Raw genomic sequence first — 20,456 nt, 5'->3', positions numbered from 1 at the left:
GACCCAGCAATCCCACTACTGGGCATATACCCTGAGAAAACCATAATTCAAAAAGAATCATGTACCACAATGTTCATTGCAGCACTATTTACAATAGCCAGGACATGGAAGCAACCTAAGTGTCCATCGACAGATGAATGGATAAAGAAGATGTGGCAATTATATACAATGAACTATTACTCAGCCATAAAAAGAAACATAATTGAGTTATTTGTAGTGAGGTGGATGGACCCAGAGTCTGTCATACAGGGGATATATGTATATGTATAACTGATTCACTTTGTTATATAGCAGAAACTAACACAACATTGTGAAGCAATTATACTCCAATAAAGATGTTAAAAAAATTAAAATAAAAAAATGAATATCACGTGGTTTAAAGTGATAAAGCGGAAACATTTTTTTAACTGAAGTACTGTTGATTTACAGTGTTGTGCCCATCTCTGCTGTACAGCCAAGTGACTCAGTTATACACATACAGACCTTTTTCTTCTCTCTCTTTTTTTTTTTTTTGGCGGTATGCGCGCCTCTCACTCTTGTGGCCTCTCCCGTTGCGGAGCACAGGCTCCAGATGCGCAGGCTCAGCGGCCATGGCTCACGGGCCCAGCCACTCTGCGGCATGTGGGATCTTCCCAGACCGGGGCATGAACCTGTGTCCCCTGCATCGGCAGGCGGACTCTCAACCACTGCGCCACCAGGGAAGCCCCAGACCTTCTTTTTTATATTCTTTTCCATTATGGTTTATCTCAGTATATTGATTGTAATTCCCTGTGCTATACAGTAGGACCTTGTTGTAGCAGAAAGTTTCTTTAGCAAGAATAAATAAATGTCTAAGTGCACATTTTGTTTCATATTATGGCCAGCTAAGCGTTCTAAGAGAATCAGCTATGGGGAGACAAAGTAGGTGGGGTAACAGGAAAGAGTGAGAGACTAAGTCTGGCTGTGGGGACCAGCTTAGAGGAAGAGGGAGAAAGACCTGGGGATCAAGATGCGGAAGTGTTATTCGGTTCACTTTACAGATGTCACTTTACAGATGTCCCACAGGTACAAATGTCAGATTGTCTTTCTCGAGTAGAAGCCAGCTTATTTGAGGGCAGGATGATATGGTGGGTAAGAGTATGGGCTCTGGAGCCAGATTGCTGGGGACGGTTACTGACCTTAATGTCAGTGATGTAATCTACCCCCTTCATGTGGTTGTTGGAGGATTGCATGTAGGATGTTTAGAACTGTGCCTGGCACATTGCTGATTCTCACTAATTATTAGCTGCTTCTATTGTCGATGATGATGATGATCAAATAGGGAAACATTTCTTTGTTCCCAGAATTTCCTATGCAAGTTATGGTGTATCAGAGCAGCTGGCACCAAATTTGGAGTTGGTAGCAACTTAATAGCTGTGTGATCAATAGCTGTGTGATCCTTGGCACCTCCCAGCAGCAACTTCATCATGTGTAAAATGAGTATAATATTTATCTTTCTGGTCTACTGAGAAAAATTCCATGAGAAAATATTTGTGCAAGTGATACAAATTTTATATAAAATACTTTATATAAAGTACGGCATGTTTATGTATTCTCCTTTTCCTTTACACTTTCACAAGTCATTTAATTCTTCAAGCCATATCTGTCTTGAAAAAAAAAATTCCCCTTGTATTTCTAAGTCCCAAATTTCACTGTCCATATGGGTGCCTATAAGGTATAGATCTATAATGCTAGGAAAGCACCTCTGTAGCAGGAAAGACAGGCACACACATCACCATTTATTTCATAGGTTAGGAAGTGCCTCCGACTGCAAGTTCTTTCAGTGTGCTGAAAAGTCCCCTCAGAATGTCTGGAAAAATTTCTTCCTTCCTCTTTATCTACATCTTTCAATAGCTCACTTAAAAAAAATTTTTATTGAAGTACAGTTGATTTACAATGTTGTGTTAATTTCTGCTGTACAGCAAAGTGACTCAGTTATACATATATATTCTTTTTCATGTTTACAGTTTATCACAGGATCAGTATCTCACTTCTTTTCAAGACGACTTCAGTTGTCACTTCTTGATGGAAGCCTACTGTAACATCTAGTCTGAATTATTATGATTCCCTGCTCTAGGCTCCTGTTATCCTTTGCACATATATATTACAGGACTTTTCACATTATATCATAATTTTTCCGTTTTAACTCTGTCTTCTTTTCTAGCCAACAAACACCATCATCTTGGTTTTCCTGTGTGACTGACAAAGAGCATCCTAGGTCCCTGTTATATTTGATAGGTTCCTTTTTTAAATCGATGAATCAGTCGCATTTAATATAAACTCACCCCTTGATTTTATAGCAGAGACAATCCAAAGAGCCCAAATGAGTTGCCCAATGTTATAAAGCAGATCACAGGCAGATCAAGACTAGAACACAGGTGTCTAGGTTCTAGGCTTTGTGTTCTTTCTGGGTGGTTGATGAATGATCTATGCTTGGAATGTCAACATGATAAAGGGTTTAACACTCTCATTATGGGTAAACACAAAGATATTATTTCTATCTGAATCTTAATGCAATGTAAAAAAAATTTCAAAGGATTATTTACAATGGAAATGAATATGAAAATTCCCTATTCACTAGCAGTGTCTTCTTAAGGTATAAATACATTATTTTTCTCTGTTGACGCCTCTGTAAACCTCCTTTCATGGCAGTTGGTAAGTTTAATTATTTTTGTTATAGGTGCTCTCTACTGTATGGGTCACTATTTCTGTATAGTAAATTAAGCTGTAATGTGAAATTCTCACATGTCTATTAATTTTGTTCTTGCTCTCTCCAGGTTTCATTGCTTCAGACATGACATCAAGACACTCCAGTACACAGTTGTGGTTAATCACACATTATCATGAAATGGGATCGCTGTATGACTACCTTCAGCTTACTACTCTGGATACAGTGAGCTGCCTGCGAATAGTGCTGTCCATAGCTAGTGGTCTCGCACATTTACACATAGAGATCTTTGGGACCCAAGGGAAACCAGCCATTGCTCACCGAGATTTAAAAAGCAAAAACATCCTGGTTAAGAAGAATGGACAGTGTTGCATAGCAGATTTGGGTAAATTTTAAAAAATATTTTAAAATTACTGTTTTAACTTCTGTTGTCTTCCCTTGTTTAGCCAGGTTGCATCTTTTTCCCTCCACTTTGTTATGAAAAATTTCAAGCATGCAAATTGAAAGGGCTTCACGGTGAACACCTGTATATTTACCACCTAGATTCTCCCATGAACATTTTACTGTTATCACATATCCAGCCTCCGTTTATCAGTACAGCTTAATCTTTGATACATTTCAAAGTAAATTGCAGACAAAAGAGCCCTTCCCTCCAGTGGCTTCAGCATACACACCAATATATCATTCACTGGAGTTCTTTGTTTACTTTTTTTCTCTTTTCAGGTAAAATTTACATTTCACATGAAATGCACAGATCTTAAGTATACACTCTCAGATTTTTGACAAATGCTGTAAAATCCAAATCCCTGTCAAGACACAGACCTTCCCATTACTCTAGAAAGTCACCTCGTGCTGGTTCAGTCCGTTCGTGTCCCAGCCCACCCTGAGAGGCAACCAGTACTGTTGCAATCTGATTTCACAAGCCTTACACAAAGTAGGTACACAATGAAATAACCTATGGAATGAATTTGTCTTAAAAATGGTTTATAAAGTTGTTCTTCTGTAACCAAGGCAAAATTATCAATCAAAGAGGGAAAAGAAAATCCCCAAACTAATTTACCATTTGCCCTGCTGGCATATCTCATTCTTATGGTGTTAGGGTGATGCTTAATGTAGCTTTAATTGCATTATAAATAAGATTATTTTCATTTATAGTGGCATTCTCTATAAAGCCTATTCATCCTAGACCCTTAGAATATTGGCTGAATAATTATGCTAATGAGAACTGAATTGTAATTTTGGTTATTCATTTCGGTGGACTACTGAGGATACTCACTCTCCTTGAATAAAAAATGGTTGCTCTTATTTTCATATCATTATAGTTATTGTTACACTGATAAAGGTTTAGGCAGTGTTAGCTCTAATTACATAAGTGATAAAATTGTTTTTAAACACAAGAGATTTGACATCAGGAAAATTTATTTCTTTCAAATAAAATTTCTTTATCCCTTTAAAGTCCTTGTGTTCATGTTGAGAAATTATTTTACAGTGTTTTCCAAGTATAAGGAGGCATGACCCTAACGTTTTTGTTGTGGTGTAGAAGACTTTTATGGCTGTGCCATGGCTTATGGAGCTAAGGTGATTTGAGTTTCCCAGTTATTGACCCAGTATTTTTTTTTAAAATAAATTTATTTATGTTTGGCTGCATTGGGTCTTCGTTGCTGCACGCGGGCTTTCTCTAGTTGTGGCGAGCGGGGGCTATTCTTCGTTGTGGTGCGCCGGCTTCTCATTGTGGTGGCTTCTCTTGTTGCAGAGCACGGGCTCTAGGCGTGCGGGCTCAGTAGTTGTGGCTCGCGGGCTCTAGAGCACAGGCTTGGTAGTTGTGGCTCACGGGCTTAGTCGCTCCGCGGCATGTGGGATCTTCCCAGACCAGGGCTTGAACCCATGTCCCCTGCATTGGCAGGCGGATTCTTAACCACTGTGCCACCAGAGAAGTCCCTGATCAGTATTGTTGTACAGGTTTTTTCATCTATTTACCTGCCCTAAGTGGTGACCTGCTTACACTCAGGGCAAGGGTGGGGGGCTTAGCAAGGGGGACTTCAGTGTTTGACACCGTGCCTTGAACGTGTCTATTGTTTGAAACTTTTATAATAATGTGTTTATGTATTTTTCATGTTACTAAAAGTCAATTATGCCCACCTCACACAATTCTTGTAAGATTCAGAAATTTTATAAATGTTTGGCAAATAGTCATTCAAATGGTAGCTGCTGTTACAGTCCTGAGGCCAAGGGAAGATGGCAAATTGAGGCAGCTGTTGGTTTTGGTTTATGGAACTTGGGGGGAATTAGCAAATCCAACTAATTAATTATTTAATTACATTTATTTTGACCTATAGCTTTCCAGCTGGATTCACAGTTTCATACAGAAATCTGTGTTAAGGGGTCATTATTCAGGGAAGTAGATTGGTAGTACAGGAGACAGCTCCTGTAAGACCACAATTTATATTAATTTTTTACTTTATACCTAGAAATTAAGGATCACTTGTTAGAAATTGTTCTATTATTAATACTGTAAAACTACCAGTATTTTAGGAAAAATACCAGTATTGTATTTTCCTAACTTTTGATCATAGAAAATTTCAAGCATAAAGAAAGATTGAAAAAATAGTATGATGGTCATTCATATCCACAACACCTAGATTCAACAGTTATTAAACTGCTGCCAAATTTGCTTTATCTGTATGTGGCTGTGTGTATATATTTGCAAATTCATTTGAAAATAAGTTGCAAAGTCACAACTCTTTACTACTAAATACTTCAAAGTGCATCCCCTAAAAATACTTCTCTTGCATAATCACAGTTTATCACACCTAAGTTATTGATTATGCTTTAATATCATTTAATAGCCATCTTCAAATTTTTCCAGTTTTTTCAAACAAGAATTGAGGCACACTGCATTTGGTTGGTTTGTCTCTTTAGTTAGTGTAATAATTATGGATTACTGGGAAACAAATTACCTCTAAAACTCAGCAGCTTAAAATAACACAAATTTATTATCTCACATAGTTGGTCAGCAGTGTTGGAACAACTCAGGTCTGTGGTTCTGGCTCAGGATCTTAGAGGGGTAACAGTCATACCATCAGTCAGGGCTGCAGGCATCTGAAGGCTTGGTCGGGCCTGGAGGAACTTCTAGGGTGGCTCACTCACATGGCTTGTTGATGGGAAGCCTCAGTTCCTTGTCATGTGGTCCTGTCCACTGGGCTGCTTGAGTGTCTTCATAACACTATGAATGAGCCCAGAGAGAGCAAACAGGAAGCCATATGCCTTCTATGCCCTAATATTGAAGATACATACACATACTCTTCTGCCATATTCTGTTTGGTAGTCCAGCCCACGCTCAAGGCGTGAGGAATTGAGTTTCCCCTCGTGAAGGGAGAAGTTTCAAAACACTTGTGGATGTATTTTTAAACCACCACAGCTAGTATTTCTATTCTCTATTTAAACTGCACCTTTTTTGTATTGTTATCTTCACTCTTTGGTTCTGGAAATGGTGTAGGGGCATGTATGATTTGCGAAATGTTCATAATGGCCATAGAATCTTAGGGTTGACTATAAAAATAAGGAAAAGAGGAACCAGTCTGATTTCGTCAAATGCAGTTGCCAATATATTTGGTATTAAGGCTGAGATAACATATGTGCTATCTCCCTTGCTTTATATGGAGTCATTATTCTCACCCATGCAAAGCCATGGAGTGGGAGGAGCAGCATTCTCAATAGATGACTTGAGGGATCCCAGTTGGGTTACAAAGGTTTACATGGTCTGCTTGCTCCAGTTTGGCAATTTTCATTATTTTGAGTGTTACAGTAATCACTTTCAGTTGGTCTGCATATGCATCAAAAAGTAATTCCATTCTCAAATAAACCATGCATGTATCTGTCTATTTCCCTTGGTCTGTGAGGAATGCTGGGTCTCTCATTGGCTGAGGAATTCGGAAATGAGTCATGGTTTAAGATAGTGCTTCAAAACCATTTAACGTGATAGTTGTGCTTTGAATTGAGGGCCAGCTTACTGTTCTCTGTACATGTGGCTGCAGAGAAAGCCCAGTGGGTTTGGTCCACATTACTGTTCAGAAGAGCGGCCCTTTTTTAGGGATGGAGCAGGGCCCGGAGCAGTCGGCCCTTTATGTAATGATAAATTACCTCCAAGTCCCTGCCTCACATGGTTTGAAGTTTGTGCTTGCAGACTAGTGGGAGCTGTGCTGGAGCCTGAGAGCTTCATTTGCTCCTTGTTAAGCCACTTTGAGGCTCCCATTTAACGAGTGAGTCTGTTTCCCTGTGGATCTCGAACACTGGCCTCATATTGGTTTGGTGTATTAGTTTATTATTTACCCCAAACTTTTTGTCTCTGAGGTTCATATATTAACCTAAGAGCCTCGGAATGCTTCTGGCATCAGCCCTATTTCCTGCTCTCAACGGAAGTCATCACAAGGGCACTCCAGAGATGACTCTGGGTGTAATGCGGCAGTCACCATGGATGCCACAAGAGGGCGCAGTTCGTTGGGTTTGGTTTAAAATCCTTCAGCAGCCGTCTGTGAGAAAGGAAGGGAGCGGAATGACACTGTTATTTTCTTCCTTTCAGGCCTGGCAGTCATGCATTCCCAGAGCACCAATCAGCTCGACGTGGGGAACAACCCCCGTGTGGGCACCAAACGCTACATGGCCCCCGAAGTTCTAGATGAAACCATCCAGGTGGATTGTTTCGATTCTTATAAGAGAGTCGATATTTGGGCCTTTGGACTTGTCTTGTGGGAAGTGGCCAGGCGGATGGTGAGCAATGGTAGGTATCTGATCTCAGATAATATTGTCCTTGTCCGAGTCCTCTTGATTCTGCTACCTTTAAAAGGGCAAAGGGAATATTTAAGTACACATTGTTCCATGAATCATGCTTGTGAAGCTGTTGGCATTTATATTTGCTTTATGGCTGGTAGGTGTGGAAGGCACATAATGGCAGTCTGTTTTAACTACAGGAGGGGAAACCGTGGTGGAAAAAGAGTTTCTGCAAGAGACTACTTATTCCTTGTTTTTTTTTTTTTTTTTTTTAATCAGTCCATATTTTATTCTTCCTTCCTCCATCCTATTCTGCCTTTTTTTTCCCACCCTTCCTCCTTCTTTGCTGTTTTCCCAATAAACTCACCCAAGTGAGTTTTATCGTGAGAAGCCTCAAGGAAATCTAAGGGTGAATTCTGCTATTATAGATATTTTTATATATTATAGATATATAATTTTATATATTTTTAATATATTTTTATATATTATAGGTATTTTTACTTCTTAAGTTTGGATTACTGAGAAAAGATTCAGGTTGCACACTCAGAAATCACTCGTTTGTAAGAAGCAGGCTGTACCTGCAAAGTAAGTGAAGTTCACATTCAGTAAGCCCTGAACAGGAGGCTCGTGCTGGTCCTCTTATAAATAAGCTTTATGAAATGGTGTTGCCTTAGCAGCTAGGGAAGCATATGTCTATCGATAATTTTTTACCCATATTCCCTACAGTGAACTTTCACCTCCATCATCTTTCAAATCAGCCACAAATACATTGTTGAACTTTAAGTTCACTGTATTCTGAAAGCACTACATATCCTCATTCAAATAGCACATGCCCAGTCTACCCACAAAGTGGTTATTATAGCAGAATCTCTTGAATCAACTAAATCAACCTCTTCATACCTTCACAACTGGAAGTCCTATTTCACAAAGAATGTGTCTGAAATTATTCCAGGAAAACAGAAGAAAATGCTGTATATTTAAATTAATATTCATTTTCAGGAGATATTTTACCCTCCTGGGACCCACTGGAATCCTAGATTTGAAGTATTAAAGAAATAATGCATGAAGTCACTGACATATGTGCTCCATCCCACCTTCCACTCATATTTTCTTGTAAGGATTGAAATTTTGGGGGATACTACAATTTTCAAGAATAATAGCCAGAGAGTAGGAAGTTCTGGTTCTGTGAGCGAAGTAAAATTGGGGTAACGTAACATAGTTTTAGTGTGCAGTAATTGAAATTGGCAAGCCTTTGTGGTAGCTTTTCTTCCTCCCTAACAGCAGAGTGTGTTTGCTTTTAACAAACACTTTTTTTTTTTTTTTTTTTGTGGTACGCGGGCCTCTCACTGTCGTGGCCTCTCCTGCTGCGGAGCACAGGCTCTGGACGCGCAGGCCCAGCGGCCATGGCTCACGGGCCCAGCCGCTCCGCGGCACCTGGGATCCTCCCAGACCGGGGCGCGAACCCGGTTCCCCTGCCTCGGCAGGCGGACTCTCAACCACTGCGCCACCAGGGAAGCCCAACAAACACTCTTAAGGGTATCAAAGACAATGTTTTAAATTAAACATAAACATACATGCATTGTAACCAGACAGTTCTTTTAAAGTTTTTTTTTTTTTGGATGGAGTCATGAACATTTTCTTGGTAACTGTTTCTCAATTGTTGAGAGCTACTGACTTGCATTTTGTGCCATTCAAGTGCCTTGAGAATTGTTTGCAACAGAGCAATTGTTTTGCTGATTTATAAAGTTCTGAACTTTGCCTGAAATTGCACAGCGACCTCATTTCCCCATCCCCCTCCCTAATAATTCTTGAGTGACTTAGAGTTGAAAATCAAATTCTAATTAGTTTAAACACTTTAGAGAAGGATTGGTGTCATTATAAACTGTGTGGTGGGGAACTTGCCCCAGACGAAGACGAAGTTAATATTCCAAGGCCAGGATAGTCCAGTCCAGCTATGGGTGCTGGAGCCATGCCAGGCAAGCCTGTGTGATGAAAGGCAAACTTGGCAGAAACTTGGGATTTGGGCTTTGTAAGAACTCATGTTGCAAATTTGTTCCCTGTGTCGCAGGCTTAAACCCAAATGGCTTTCAAAGATCAGCTGTGATTAATAGGAGTCAGTTGGAGAATAGAGCCATCAGTTTATAATGTAGCTCAACAAATAGTTTTCTTGATCTATCCTGTGTTTAACATTATTTTTGGAAAAAATATCGTGAAGGGTAGAGGAAGAGATACTATTTTGGTTGCTTTCTGATTTACTGATCTCCCCCTTACATTGTGGTTTAGATTGTTCTCTAGTTCCTAAAATTTTGCGGGTTGAGCTTCTGTTCTGTGGTGTGGTTTGATTTTTAGGGGGAGGTGAGGGTATGCCATGTCTCATTTTAAATCAGCTACTGTCCCTTGGCAATGACTAATTTGATATTTCCCCTTCTCTTTCTCTAGTCTTCCTTCTCCCATGAATATTCACATGCACACAGACACACACACACAGAAATCAGTTTATCCAAACTCAATCTTGAAAGTGTTCAATGCTGTCTGCATACCTGTTAATATTTTCGTTATTACTACCCCCAAACAGAAAAATGAGTAGAAAGAAAAATAAGAAAAATTTGCCTTTACCTTCCAGTATTGATGTTTCTTTCCCCTTCTTCTCTATGCAACCATGTACATAATTTTTTACTTAGTTGTAATCATAGTGTAAATATAATTCTGTATCATCTTTTTCATTTGTGTTTTTTAAAATGTTGTTAGTCTGTTTTTATTTTAGATGGTCCCATGATATTTCATTAATTTAACCATTTCCATGTTGTTAGACATCCTCTTTCCTCCATGTAGACATCTTTGTTAATACAACTTTTTCATTTGGGGAATTATTCTTTTTTTTTTTTTTTTGCGGTACGCGGGCCTCTCACTGTTGTGGCCTCTCCCGTTGCGGAGCACAGGCTCCGGACGCGCAGGCCCAGCGGCCATGGCTCACGGGCCCAGCCGCTCCGCGGCATGTGGGATCCTCCCAGACCGGGGCGCGAACCCGGTTCCCCTGCATCGACAGGCGGACGCGCAACCACTGCGCCACCAGGGAAGCCCGGGAATTATTCTTAATCTGAAAAAAAGTAGACCTATTAGGTCAAAGAATTTGGATGGTTTTATGGCTTCACACATACTACCAAATTGCTTTCCATAAGAGTTGTTCTAATTTACAATATCCTGCTCACCCCAGGGTGTGGTGTACCTATTTCACTTTCTTACTAGCTTTTAAGAACTGACATTAAAGGATATATATATTTGAAATTATTGCATACGAAATGTACCTCATTTAAATATATGAATATCTTAGGGAGGTCCTTATAATTATGCATCTTTGAGTTTCTGAGTCCGTTATAAAAACTGATGACCAGATAGTTCTCTTGGAGTAATACAGTCCTCAAGTGAACCATGAGTATAAAAATATGTCGCCTTTTATATTTTCATGGGAATTTCACATTTCTTTGCTAATAATAATAAAAAACTTCCTGCTGTGTCTGTACAGGAAATGAGAGTTAAGTCCATGTTCACATCTGACAATTTCTCAGTAGTGTCTTTTGGAATTTACTGTTTGTGTTTAGTTTGACACTGAATTTGGAATTGGTCAGAAGGAAAGCTATTTTCTCACCATTTCTGGGTGAATTTTCTATATGAGTCTGAGGCAGGGGTTTGCCTGAATCACTAGTTCTTAAGCTGGAGAGTGTGCAGCAGAAACACCGAGAAGCACAGAGTACTGAACTGTCCCCAGGAGTTTCTGATTCAGTAGGTCTAGGGTTGGACACGGGATCTCCCTTTCTAGCAGGGCCCCAGGTGATGCTGTGCTGCTAGGTCAGCGACCGTACTCTCGGGATCTCAGGTTAAAATGGAATATATCGGTCTCACCCAGGCCAGGAAATAAAGACTGTCCCTGGGATGCTGACACAGCCCATCTGAGCAGGATTTCCTGATTTGTGTTCTTAGGCTTCAGGTGAGGCTGCCTCTGTCTTCCAAGCTGAAGAGGGGTCCCTTTCTCCTTTGAGTCTGGTAGCTAGGCCTTGGCCTTTCTTTCTAGATTTTTGCTACTTCTCTGGCAGTGTTCTTCCTTTCTTCCTTGTATAGTTCTGCAGACACACTGGTTTCTGGTTACCTGGTTTCAGTGTGGTGTGAAGACAGAAATTGACACGTGGATTCCACAGATAAATGGGTGCACCACAGCTCTTCACGTGTGCCATTTAGCTTGGGTCTGATCAAAAATTTCTAGTAGCCCCATCCAAGCATCCTGCAGCAGTTCCCTCTTGAGATTAGAAGTCTTCTCTCTGGAACCTCAGCCTTCGGTGTCACACCTTGTTTGGATCCCTGTATGCAGAAACGCCAGGGTTGTTTTGCTCTAATACTGTGGTCCTCTGCTTATGGATTTAAAAGCTAACTAAAATGATCTTCACTGTCCCTCCTGTAGCACATCTTTGACTGTGGCATCATCCAGGCAGCATGAGCCTCTGTTATACCCTTCACGTGTTTCCTCTTCACTGCCCACAGGAGGGCTATGTGGACATACTTTTGTTTCACTGTTACTGGCTTTGGTTTTTCCATTTTGTGATGGAATCCAGTGTTGAAAAGTGTCAAACAGCATTTGTATCTCATTGAAAAAACCCTGTTGGCTGAGCTGCATCTCTTAATGGGGTGGGGACTAGGAAATACTTGTTAGAATAAGCTTATGTTTGGCATACATACTTTGGAAAACCTCTTCTAATGAGCCCTTGGGCTTGCTAAGGAATGGTGTGTGCCTCAAGTTCCTGAGCGCAATGGGCTTGTATATGGAAACCATGACAACTCTGATTTTCTTCAGCAACTTAGTATCCAATGTGTTTCCCGATTTTATTTCACTACCTCAGTGTATATTAAGGTTTGAACAAAGGGAAGACTCTTATTAGGGAAAATTTTTAATATTCATTCAAGCAATTTCTTTCAGGTTTGTTTTATTTTGTTTGAGCCTTCTTTAGGTGAGTGGTTGGGGGCAGGAATATGGAGGTGGGATTTTTCTCTCACTGATTCCTGGAATTTCGTGTCCCTGATTTAAAGATCTAGACCAAAGGAGGGCAGTCAACTGACCTCCCGACAAAATAACCAGAGGCCAGCAGAACTTTACTGGGTATCGTTCACTGCTTACTAGTCTCTTTTCGTTGACACATCTTTAACAGCAGGTGTCTCCACCAAGACAAGTATCTGTGGTGTCAACCTTATAACAGCCCCAGTATCCAGTGAATGACACATTCTTCTTCTCATGAGACCTCTACAGCTAGCAAATGCTTGGAAGTCTTCTGGAGCTTCTCCCTCTAGGTCTGAGGGGGTGTGAGATGTAAGGCGTCTTGTCAAAGCTTAACTCAGAGCATGGCTGTGCATCTCTCCTAGGCCCTTTGACCTTTCTTCTGACAACTGTAACATTAATATTTTTAGTAGGGCCTGACTATGAAGCAATCTGTGAACCATTTATTTTGGCTATGCCACATGGCTGAGAATCCCAGTAACAGAAATTACTTTTAACAGATTTCAGATAATGCATTTAGTCTTGATTTGAATAATGTGCATGGTTCCATATGCCCATGAATTGTAGTGGGGATAGCAGGATGAGGTCATCACTGCCACACAGATACTTTACTTAGCAGGGAACAGAGCTGTCCTGCCAGCTCTGTTCCTGTTTCTGAAAGGAGTACCTGCCTTGGGGAGAGGCAGGGCTTCCCAGCTAGTGCGCCTTGTTGGTTACAGGAGTGCCTGAGGTACTGGTTCTCTGAAACCTCCAGCAGCAAGGCAGCACCAAGGGCGATCAGAACCCCCTGGGCTGTCCCCTCTGCTGTGAGCAGCTCCATCCGTTTATATATTAGTCATTTTTGATGTGGGCCATGGCTTGAAAACTGTGTTTGAAATCCTCCTGTGAGGAATGTTAAGCAAAATGACACAAATAGTTGATATACCTTTTTGAATCCTGTTCCTACCAGGAAAAAAAATGCCTCTCTGAAAACAGTTGTTTCCCAAGATTCTCTCATACACATACTACCTTTATGATTTCTTTTCATATCCAAATGCCCCTTGTATCATTATTTTCTTAATCATTTAAATCAGCTAACTTTTTCAAACATTTCTTTTTAAAAGGAAATTAACGTCACTACTGGAAGTGGGAAAACCAGTTATCCCACGGCATTAAATGGAAGGTAGCGTTAATAATACACACGCAGTTATTTAATAAGACAAAAATGTTTTGTCCTTGAACCATATCTAATTTCCTCACAGGCCACCCCTGAAGGAAACACTGTATTAACTTCGAGTCCTATCAGAAGCCAAACATGAACCACTCTCATTCTCTGTAAAATGGCTTTAGTCGTAATGTTCTAATCTCTGAAGGGTTTCATAATCCCTAGAGGAGCTCACTGTTAGCGGCAGCCCTCTGTAGGGATGCAGATGCTGGGGATCCTTCCCCAGCCGTTACCTGGGTGCCTGCCCAAGCTGCGGTGCGGCGAAGAGAGACCGCAGTACATGAAGTGAGCAGGCCGTTGTGACGGGATTAATGCATGATCCCATTTTGGGCTTGTTGGGAAGAATTCTAGAATACAAACAGGGAATTGGATTCAGGTTAATGTTTGTCATTAGTTAGCTGTGAACTTGGACAAGTACGTTTTCCCTGGGTGGTCCTCAGCTTCTTTTTCTGAAGGAAAGGAAGGCTGTGATCTGCATGATTCTGACATCCCCTGGATCTGTCTTTGCCTCACCTTCAGGTTATTCAAATGATAGCCAAGTCCAAAGTCCCTTATCTGCAATTAAGAAATCCCCAAAGCTTTGAGAGCCAAAAGCTTTTGGTTTGGGTAGGGAGGGTCACGAGGAAGGCCTTGTTTCCAGACACTTGGCATTTTTAGAAAGACCCCTCTGGCGTTTCATGGGGTTTGAAGGTTGTTTCTAGGTTGTTCTTATTAATCTGCACATTCGTTTTGTGATGTGTACTTTAAAGGTGTTGGAATTAAGGCCTGGCAATTAAGGGGATTACTCAGAACCATGCAGCAAATTAATGATAGGGATATTGTTGGTAAAGATATATTTGCCCCAGAGAAGAGAAAACTTTCAGTTAGACACATGTCCAGGAAAAAAAAAAAATTGTATAAATCAGATACACATGCCCAAAGTTGTGGGGAGGAGGTTATGAATAGTTTCTCTGATCCTTTCCGTGGCCCTTCAAGTCGCACCCCCTACCGTGGAAAAGCGAGGCCTGGCTTGGTTCGTCCTTCCTTGACCACTGTTTAAGAGCTCCTCTTCCACTGCATTCCTGTATCCTCTGTTGCTTGTACCACTCCTTTGGCACTCGAAGTACTTTGTATTTTTAGTCGCTTTTCCTGAATTCACGCTGTTCTCTTCGCTGGCTCAAGATTTGGCAGTTGCTCATTGGGTGCTGTTGTAAAAGGACTGAGAGTCCACTTTTTCTCTGGCAGAGTGAGGAACAGTTGTAAGTAACTTCCTACCTTGACAACACAGGTAATTTCACAGTCTGACCCTGACCGCTCACCCTCCCCACCACCACGTGCACTGATTTCAGCTACAGGGAATTTCCCTCCTCCTCTCCAACACGGGAGGATCATTTGTAACCCCTTGTCTTTGTCCCATATCACCCGCCCCCAACCTGGATTGCCCCCTCTCCTTGGCGTATTCTTGTCCCATCCTCTCCTCTTTCTTGAAAACTCATCTTTCTATGTTCAGCCAGGCCCTAGCTCCCAGAAAGCTTACTTGTGCTTCCATGGCACCTGGTTTATATCTGGTACTTAAACCACATAGGTGTTTAGTTCTCTGAAACCCACTGAGCACCATGCCCCCCCCTCACCTCTTCTCCCTGGTCCTACTTTGTAAATTTTTTTCATGTCTTCCTTTCCCATTATTCTCATCACCAACATCACATCTTTATTTTTGTTTTGTTTTTGTTTTTTGTGTTTTTTTTTTTGCGGTACGCGGGCCTCTCACTGTTGCGGCCCCTCCCGTTGCGGAGCACAGGCTCCGGACGCGCAGGCTCAGCGGCCATGGCTCACGGGCCCAGCCGCTCCGCGGCATGTGGGATCTTCCCGGACCGGGGCACGAACCTGTGTCCCCTGCATCGGCAGGCGGACTCGCAACCACTGCGCCACCAGGGAAGCCCACATCTTTATTTTTATATCCCTAGTGCCAAGGATAACCTCTGGCTCACACAGTTTAAGGGACCAAAATGGTCTTTGAGCCAATTTAGGAACTCGCAAGTAAAACTTAGTGAGAATTTCCAATCTATCTTGCTTATCAAGATACGAAGTATACAAAGGGGTGAAAAACATTTTTGAGGTTTTGTTTTTTTTTTTTAAACAAGATTTCCATTATCTAAGAAGAAAAGAGAGGGACTTGTCCTCATCTTCCACTAGACTTTGAGTTCCTTGAAAACTGAGAGTATGTCGTATACTTTTATCATCCTCAACATTTAGAATGGTGTTCCACACATGGTCGGTATGTAATATACTTTATATTGATTGAAATAATTGCCTTCCTTGACCAGAGGGTGTTCCATATAACTGCTGCAGTTTAATATCAGGTTTATTTTATGCTGGGAAAGCATGACCAACATCAGATGGAAATAGTCAACAATTTGACCAATGGTTGACAAAAGAGGCATGACTAAGTTCCAGGCACGATCAGTTAAATGGTCTTTTAAAACTTGATTCCTTTTGTTAAAACATGGCCGTATTTAATAAGATTAAAATATGGGAAATATAAACCCAAGGGAAAACTTCATCTTCGTATAGTGAATTTTATTGTTGAGTATCCCCAGATCCTATGTTTTAAAAATCCAGCCATGCTTTTTTTCTTTTGCATTTATAGAAAAACTGATGTTCCCATAATCCTTCCCAAGCTAGCCAGGCAAATTACTTCAAATAGCTGGCTGTTATGCTAGAGTTTTAAAGACTGAAACCAGGCTATTAAATATATTCTCCTTCAGAAAAGTTGAGAGGTGGTGACGGGCACAATCCTACTGTTTCTTATAAGTTCATGTGGCCCTTATAAAGGTATAAATTATCTTGCAGGTCTGTGTCTAGCTGTATTTTATGTGATATCTCCTAGTAATACATGTACTGAAAAGAATTAAAATATTGTTGAATGCTTCCTGGGGTCCTTACAAGAGAAGTAGGTAAGGTCTCTGAGATCAGGTATCTCAAGACTTCTGAAAGCAGTGGTTTATGCCCAATCTGAACTGTTTATCATTTGTCAGGAAAGGTTTTAATCCACTGACTAATACACATTACAAACACAGTCAAGCAATGTGGGTAAGTTAGTCTTAATATCAACTAGAATTTTTAAATTTAGACTACATTCCAGTTTTAAAATAAACTCTTGAATCTATGTAGTTTAACAAAACTGTAGTATTTAAGAGATGTTCCTTATCATGACTAATCTTTTTCATAAATGGTTTGTCTTTATATGGGATTTGTGAGAACAACTCACTGTTAATTTCTTTGATAAATGAAAAGGCGATTGAAGCTTTTCAGGTAGCTTATAGGAGCTAGAAAAACTTAAAAATTATTAAAACACCTCCTCGCACCTCCGCCAACAATCACTCTGGTAGGTATTTAGGAACAGAAGAAAGTTACATGGAGGAAGGAAAGAGGGCAGTAAACTAATCCACTGTCCTCATTGTTGAGGCCTTTGATGATGAGAGAAAAATAAGGGATTTTCTGGGTCTCATTTCTATAAAGGAAAGAATCAACTTTCTAATTCTAAATTATTGCTTTCAATTTTTCTCTTTGTGGAACTACTTTCTTTGTGAAAAGTAAGGAACTGATGTAATTTTGCTGGGAAAAAAGGTTTCTAAGGCATTGGAAACCATGCAGGGGCAGAAGCTGAAATTAGCGACTTTCACATTTGCTTGGGAGTGAGGGAAAAGTTCATTCTTTTCAGCCATTCTTCTGCCTTTCCAAAAGACTGTCCTCTGCATTTTATTTTGTGCCTTTGATCTGAGAGAAATTAATAGAGCCATCAAACAGACAGCTGTGAATGACAGAGGGTACTCAACATACAGAATGAATGAGTGAGGAAATAGTATTTCCTATTACATTACTTGCATCCTCCCAGTTGGAGGGATTATTTTATAGAAATGCCTTTTCCCCTAATCATAAAAAAAGGGGTATTTTTATGATGGTCTTGGATTGTTTGTTTGCCTCCAGCTCTAGTTGTGGCCAACTTTTTATTTCAGTTTATGGTTTGAAAACACTAGATTCATGTACCTTCTTTAGGTATTTTGTCCTTTTTAATCACTGAAGGGACTCTTGTTCTGTCTCCTGTGCCCTGTTGGGCACTGCAGAGCTGTTTGTATGCACTCTTGGAGCATTTTGTTATAATTACATGAGAGGTAGTCATGTTTTCTTCTAACAATTATTGTTCCTCCAGTTCTCTGCAGGGCTTCTATTTATTGCTTTGTTTTCCACTTATTTTAAGACCTACCTATAGCTTTCAGAATCACCCTGAAGTTTGAGGAAGCTTATCAGTACTTTTTCTGTCACGTTGTAACCTGCGACAACCATCAATACAACCCTGGGAACCTCTACTCTTTTGCTAACCCAACACAATTCTTGTCCATGTGTGTAGGTATTGTGGAGGATTACAAGCCACCATTCTATGATGTGGTTCCCAATGACCCAAGTTTTGAAGATATGAGGAAGGTGGTCTGTGTAGATCAACAGAGGCCCAACATACCCAACAGATGGTTCTCAGACCCGGTAAGAGCAATGCTTTCTTAGTTTTAGAGCCAAACTTAGCTGTTTACTATTTGCATTCTCTTGATTTTTCAGCTGGTAGAGTTCTTGAGTGATCTGCCCTGTTTCTTTCTCTCCCTATTTTATGTAGAAGAGCTTTAGACCTAGCTGAGCAGGTTCACAAAATGGTCTCATTCTTGAAAGAGCCATTTCTGATAGATCTTGCTAATGAATGACAACATTCACAAGATTTACTACCCTTGATTAGCTCCAGGAATTGGGAGATGCATTACTATGCCACTGGCCCTAGGACTGCAGTTTCACATGTAAACCAAGAGACCTGAGTGATGCTTTTTAACCTCTTTTCTATCTCTGCATCTCTTCCAAACATAGGCTGTTTAATGCTGACAATCCTTATTGCTGCTGTTAAGTAGTAAGTAGCAAATCTAAGGCATTGAGAAATGACCCTATTTGCATATTTCAGTTTTAACTCTGGGTTAGTGTTATGGGCTTTTAGCACCATAAAACCATCAAACCACCATCAAGCACCATAAAACCATCAAACCATCAACCACACTGGTCTGCGTAACTGACTTGATAGTCAGTTGGTAGCATTGGGAGTCCAAAGCGCAGAGTTCAAGAAACTCAAGAGTGGTTTCTTTATCAGTGGCTAAGGCCTTGATTATTTGTGTAAGGAAAATGGTAATAACATCACTTGAACTTCACAAGACCTGCAGAGCCCTGCAAAACAGTTGACGTAACATCTGCCCAGCTACTTTTTCACTGTGGTGTTGGTTCTTTCTCTCCTCAGACATTAACCTCCCTGGCCAAGCTGATGAAAGAATGCTGGTATCAAAATCCATCTGCCAGACTCACAGCCCTGCGTATCAAAAAGACTTTGACCAAAATTGATAATTCCCTAGACAAATTGAAAACTGACTGTTGACATTTTCATGGTGTCAAGAAGGAAGGTCTGATGTTGTCATCGTTGTCCAGCTGGGACCTAATGCTGGCCTGACTGGCTGTCAGAACAGAATCCATCTGTCTCCCTCCCCAAATGACTGCTTTGACAAGGCCGACATCTTACCCGGCCGTGTGCTGGGGAGACACCAAAACCACCCTAACCTCGCTCAATGACTGTGAACTGGGCATTCACAAACTGTTCACGCTGCAGAGACTCATGTTGGACAGACACTGTTGCAAAGGTAGGGAACTGGAGGAACACAGAGAAATCCTAAAAGAGATCTGGGCATTAAGACAGTGGCTTTGCATATCTTCACAGGTCTCCTAGACACTCCCCACGGGAAGCTCAAGGAGGTGGTGAATTTTTAATCAGCAATATTGCCTGTGCTTCTCTTCTTTATTGCACTAGGAATTCTTTGCATTCCTTACTTGCACTGTTACTCTTAATTTTAAAGACCCAACTTGCCAAAACATTGGCTCCGTACTCCACTGGTCTGTCTTTGGATAATAGGAATTCAATTTGGCAAAACAAAATATAATGTCAGACTTTGCTGCATTTTACACATGTGCTGATGTTTACAATGACGCTGAACATTAGGAATTGTTTATACACAACTTTGCAAATTATTTATTACTTGTGCAGTAGCAGTTTTTACAAAACTGCTTCATGCATATGTTAAAGCTTATTTTTATGTGGTCTTTTATGATTTTATTACTGAAATGTTTTTAACACTATACTCTGAAATGAACATTTTCTTTTATTATCCGTTAAATTCACATTTTAAGTGCTTCACATTTATGTGTGTAGACTGTAACTTTTTTTTCAGTTCATATGCAGAACGTATTTAGCCATTACCCATGTGACACCACCGAATATATTACTGATTTAGAAGCAAAGATTTCAGTAGAATTTTAGTCCTGAACGCTGTGGGGAAAATGCATTTTCTTCAGAATTATCCATTATGTGCATTTAAACTCTGCCAGAAAAAAATAACTATTTTGTTTTAATCTACTTTTTGTATTTAGTAGTTATTTGTATAAATTAAATAAAATGTTTTCAAGTCAAAGTGAATTTTTTCAACATGTAAAAAAGATCTACATATTATAAAGCATTTTCTTGTGGGAACAATAGAAACACAAAATTAACTTGTAAGTCGAATTTGCTTTTTAAAGTCTATTAATGAGCCTGAAGGTTCTAGGGGGATGCCTTCCAGTTTGAATTTGGTATCAGAAAATTCAGATTTTGGGTTTTTTTTGGGGGGGGGGGGCGGTGCTGTGATTTTATTTTTTCTTGTTCAGTT

The 20,456-nt window shown here is 40.4% G+C and overlaps 1 protein-coding gene across 2 annotated transcripts in view; it reads left to right on the top strand.

The window, feature by feature from the left end:
• ACVR1 (activin A receptor type 1) overlaps positions 1-20,222 on the top strand; it is a 129,308-nt gene extending 109,086 nt beyond the window's left edge. For both annotated transcript variants that reach the window (XM_007111810.4, XM_028478186.2), the window contains 4 exons: positions 2,796-3,071; positions 7,266-7,463; positions 18,086-18,216; positions 19,004-20,222. In XM_007111810.4, the coding sequence (XP_007111872.2) occupies positions 2,796-3,071; positions 7,266-7,463; positions 18,086-18,216; positions 19,004-19,138 (740 nt within the window). In that variant the 3' untranslated portion in view covers positions 19,139-20,222. The remainder of the gene's footprint in view (positions 1-2,795; positions 3,072-7,265; positions 7,464-18,085; positions 18,217-19,003) is intronic.
• The last annotated feature ends 234 nt before the right edge of the window (positions 20,223-20,456 follow it).

Source organism: Physeter macrocephalus, chromosome 2 (genome assembly GCF_002837175.3).
Source record: "Physeter macrocephalus isolate SW-GA chromosome 2, ASM283717v5, whole genome shotgun sequence".
In the NCBI taxonomy this organism is placed as follows: domain Eukaryota; kingdom Metazoa; phylum Chordata; class Mammalia; order Artiodactyla; family Physeteridae; genus Physeter; species Physeter macrocephalus.
The sequence above is the reverse complement of the archived record's forward strand: the minus strand, read 5'-3'. Positions and strand labels throughout refer to the sequence as shown.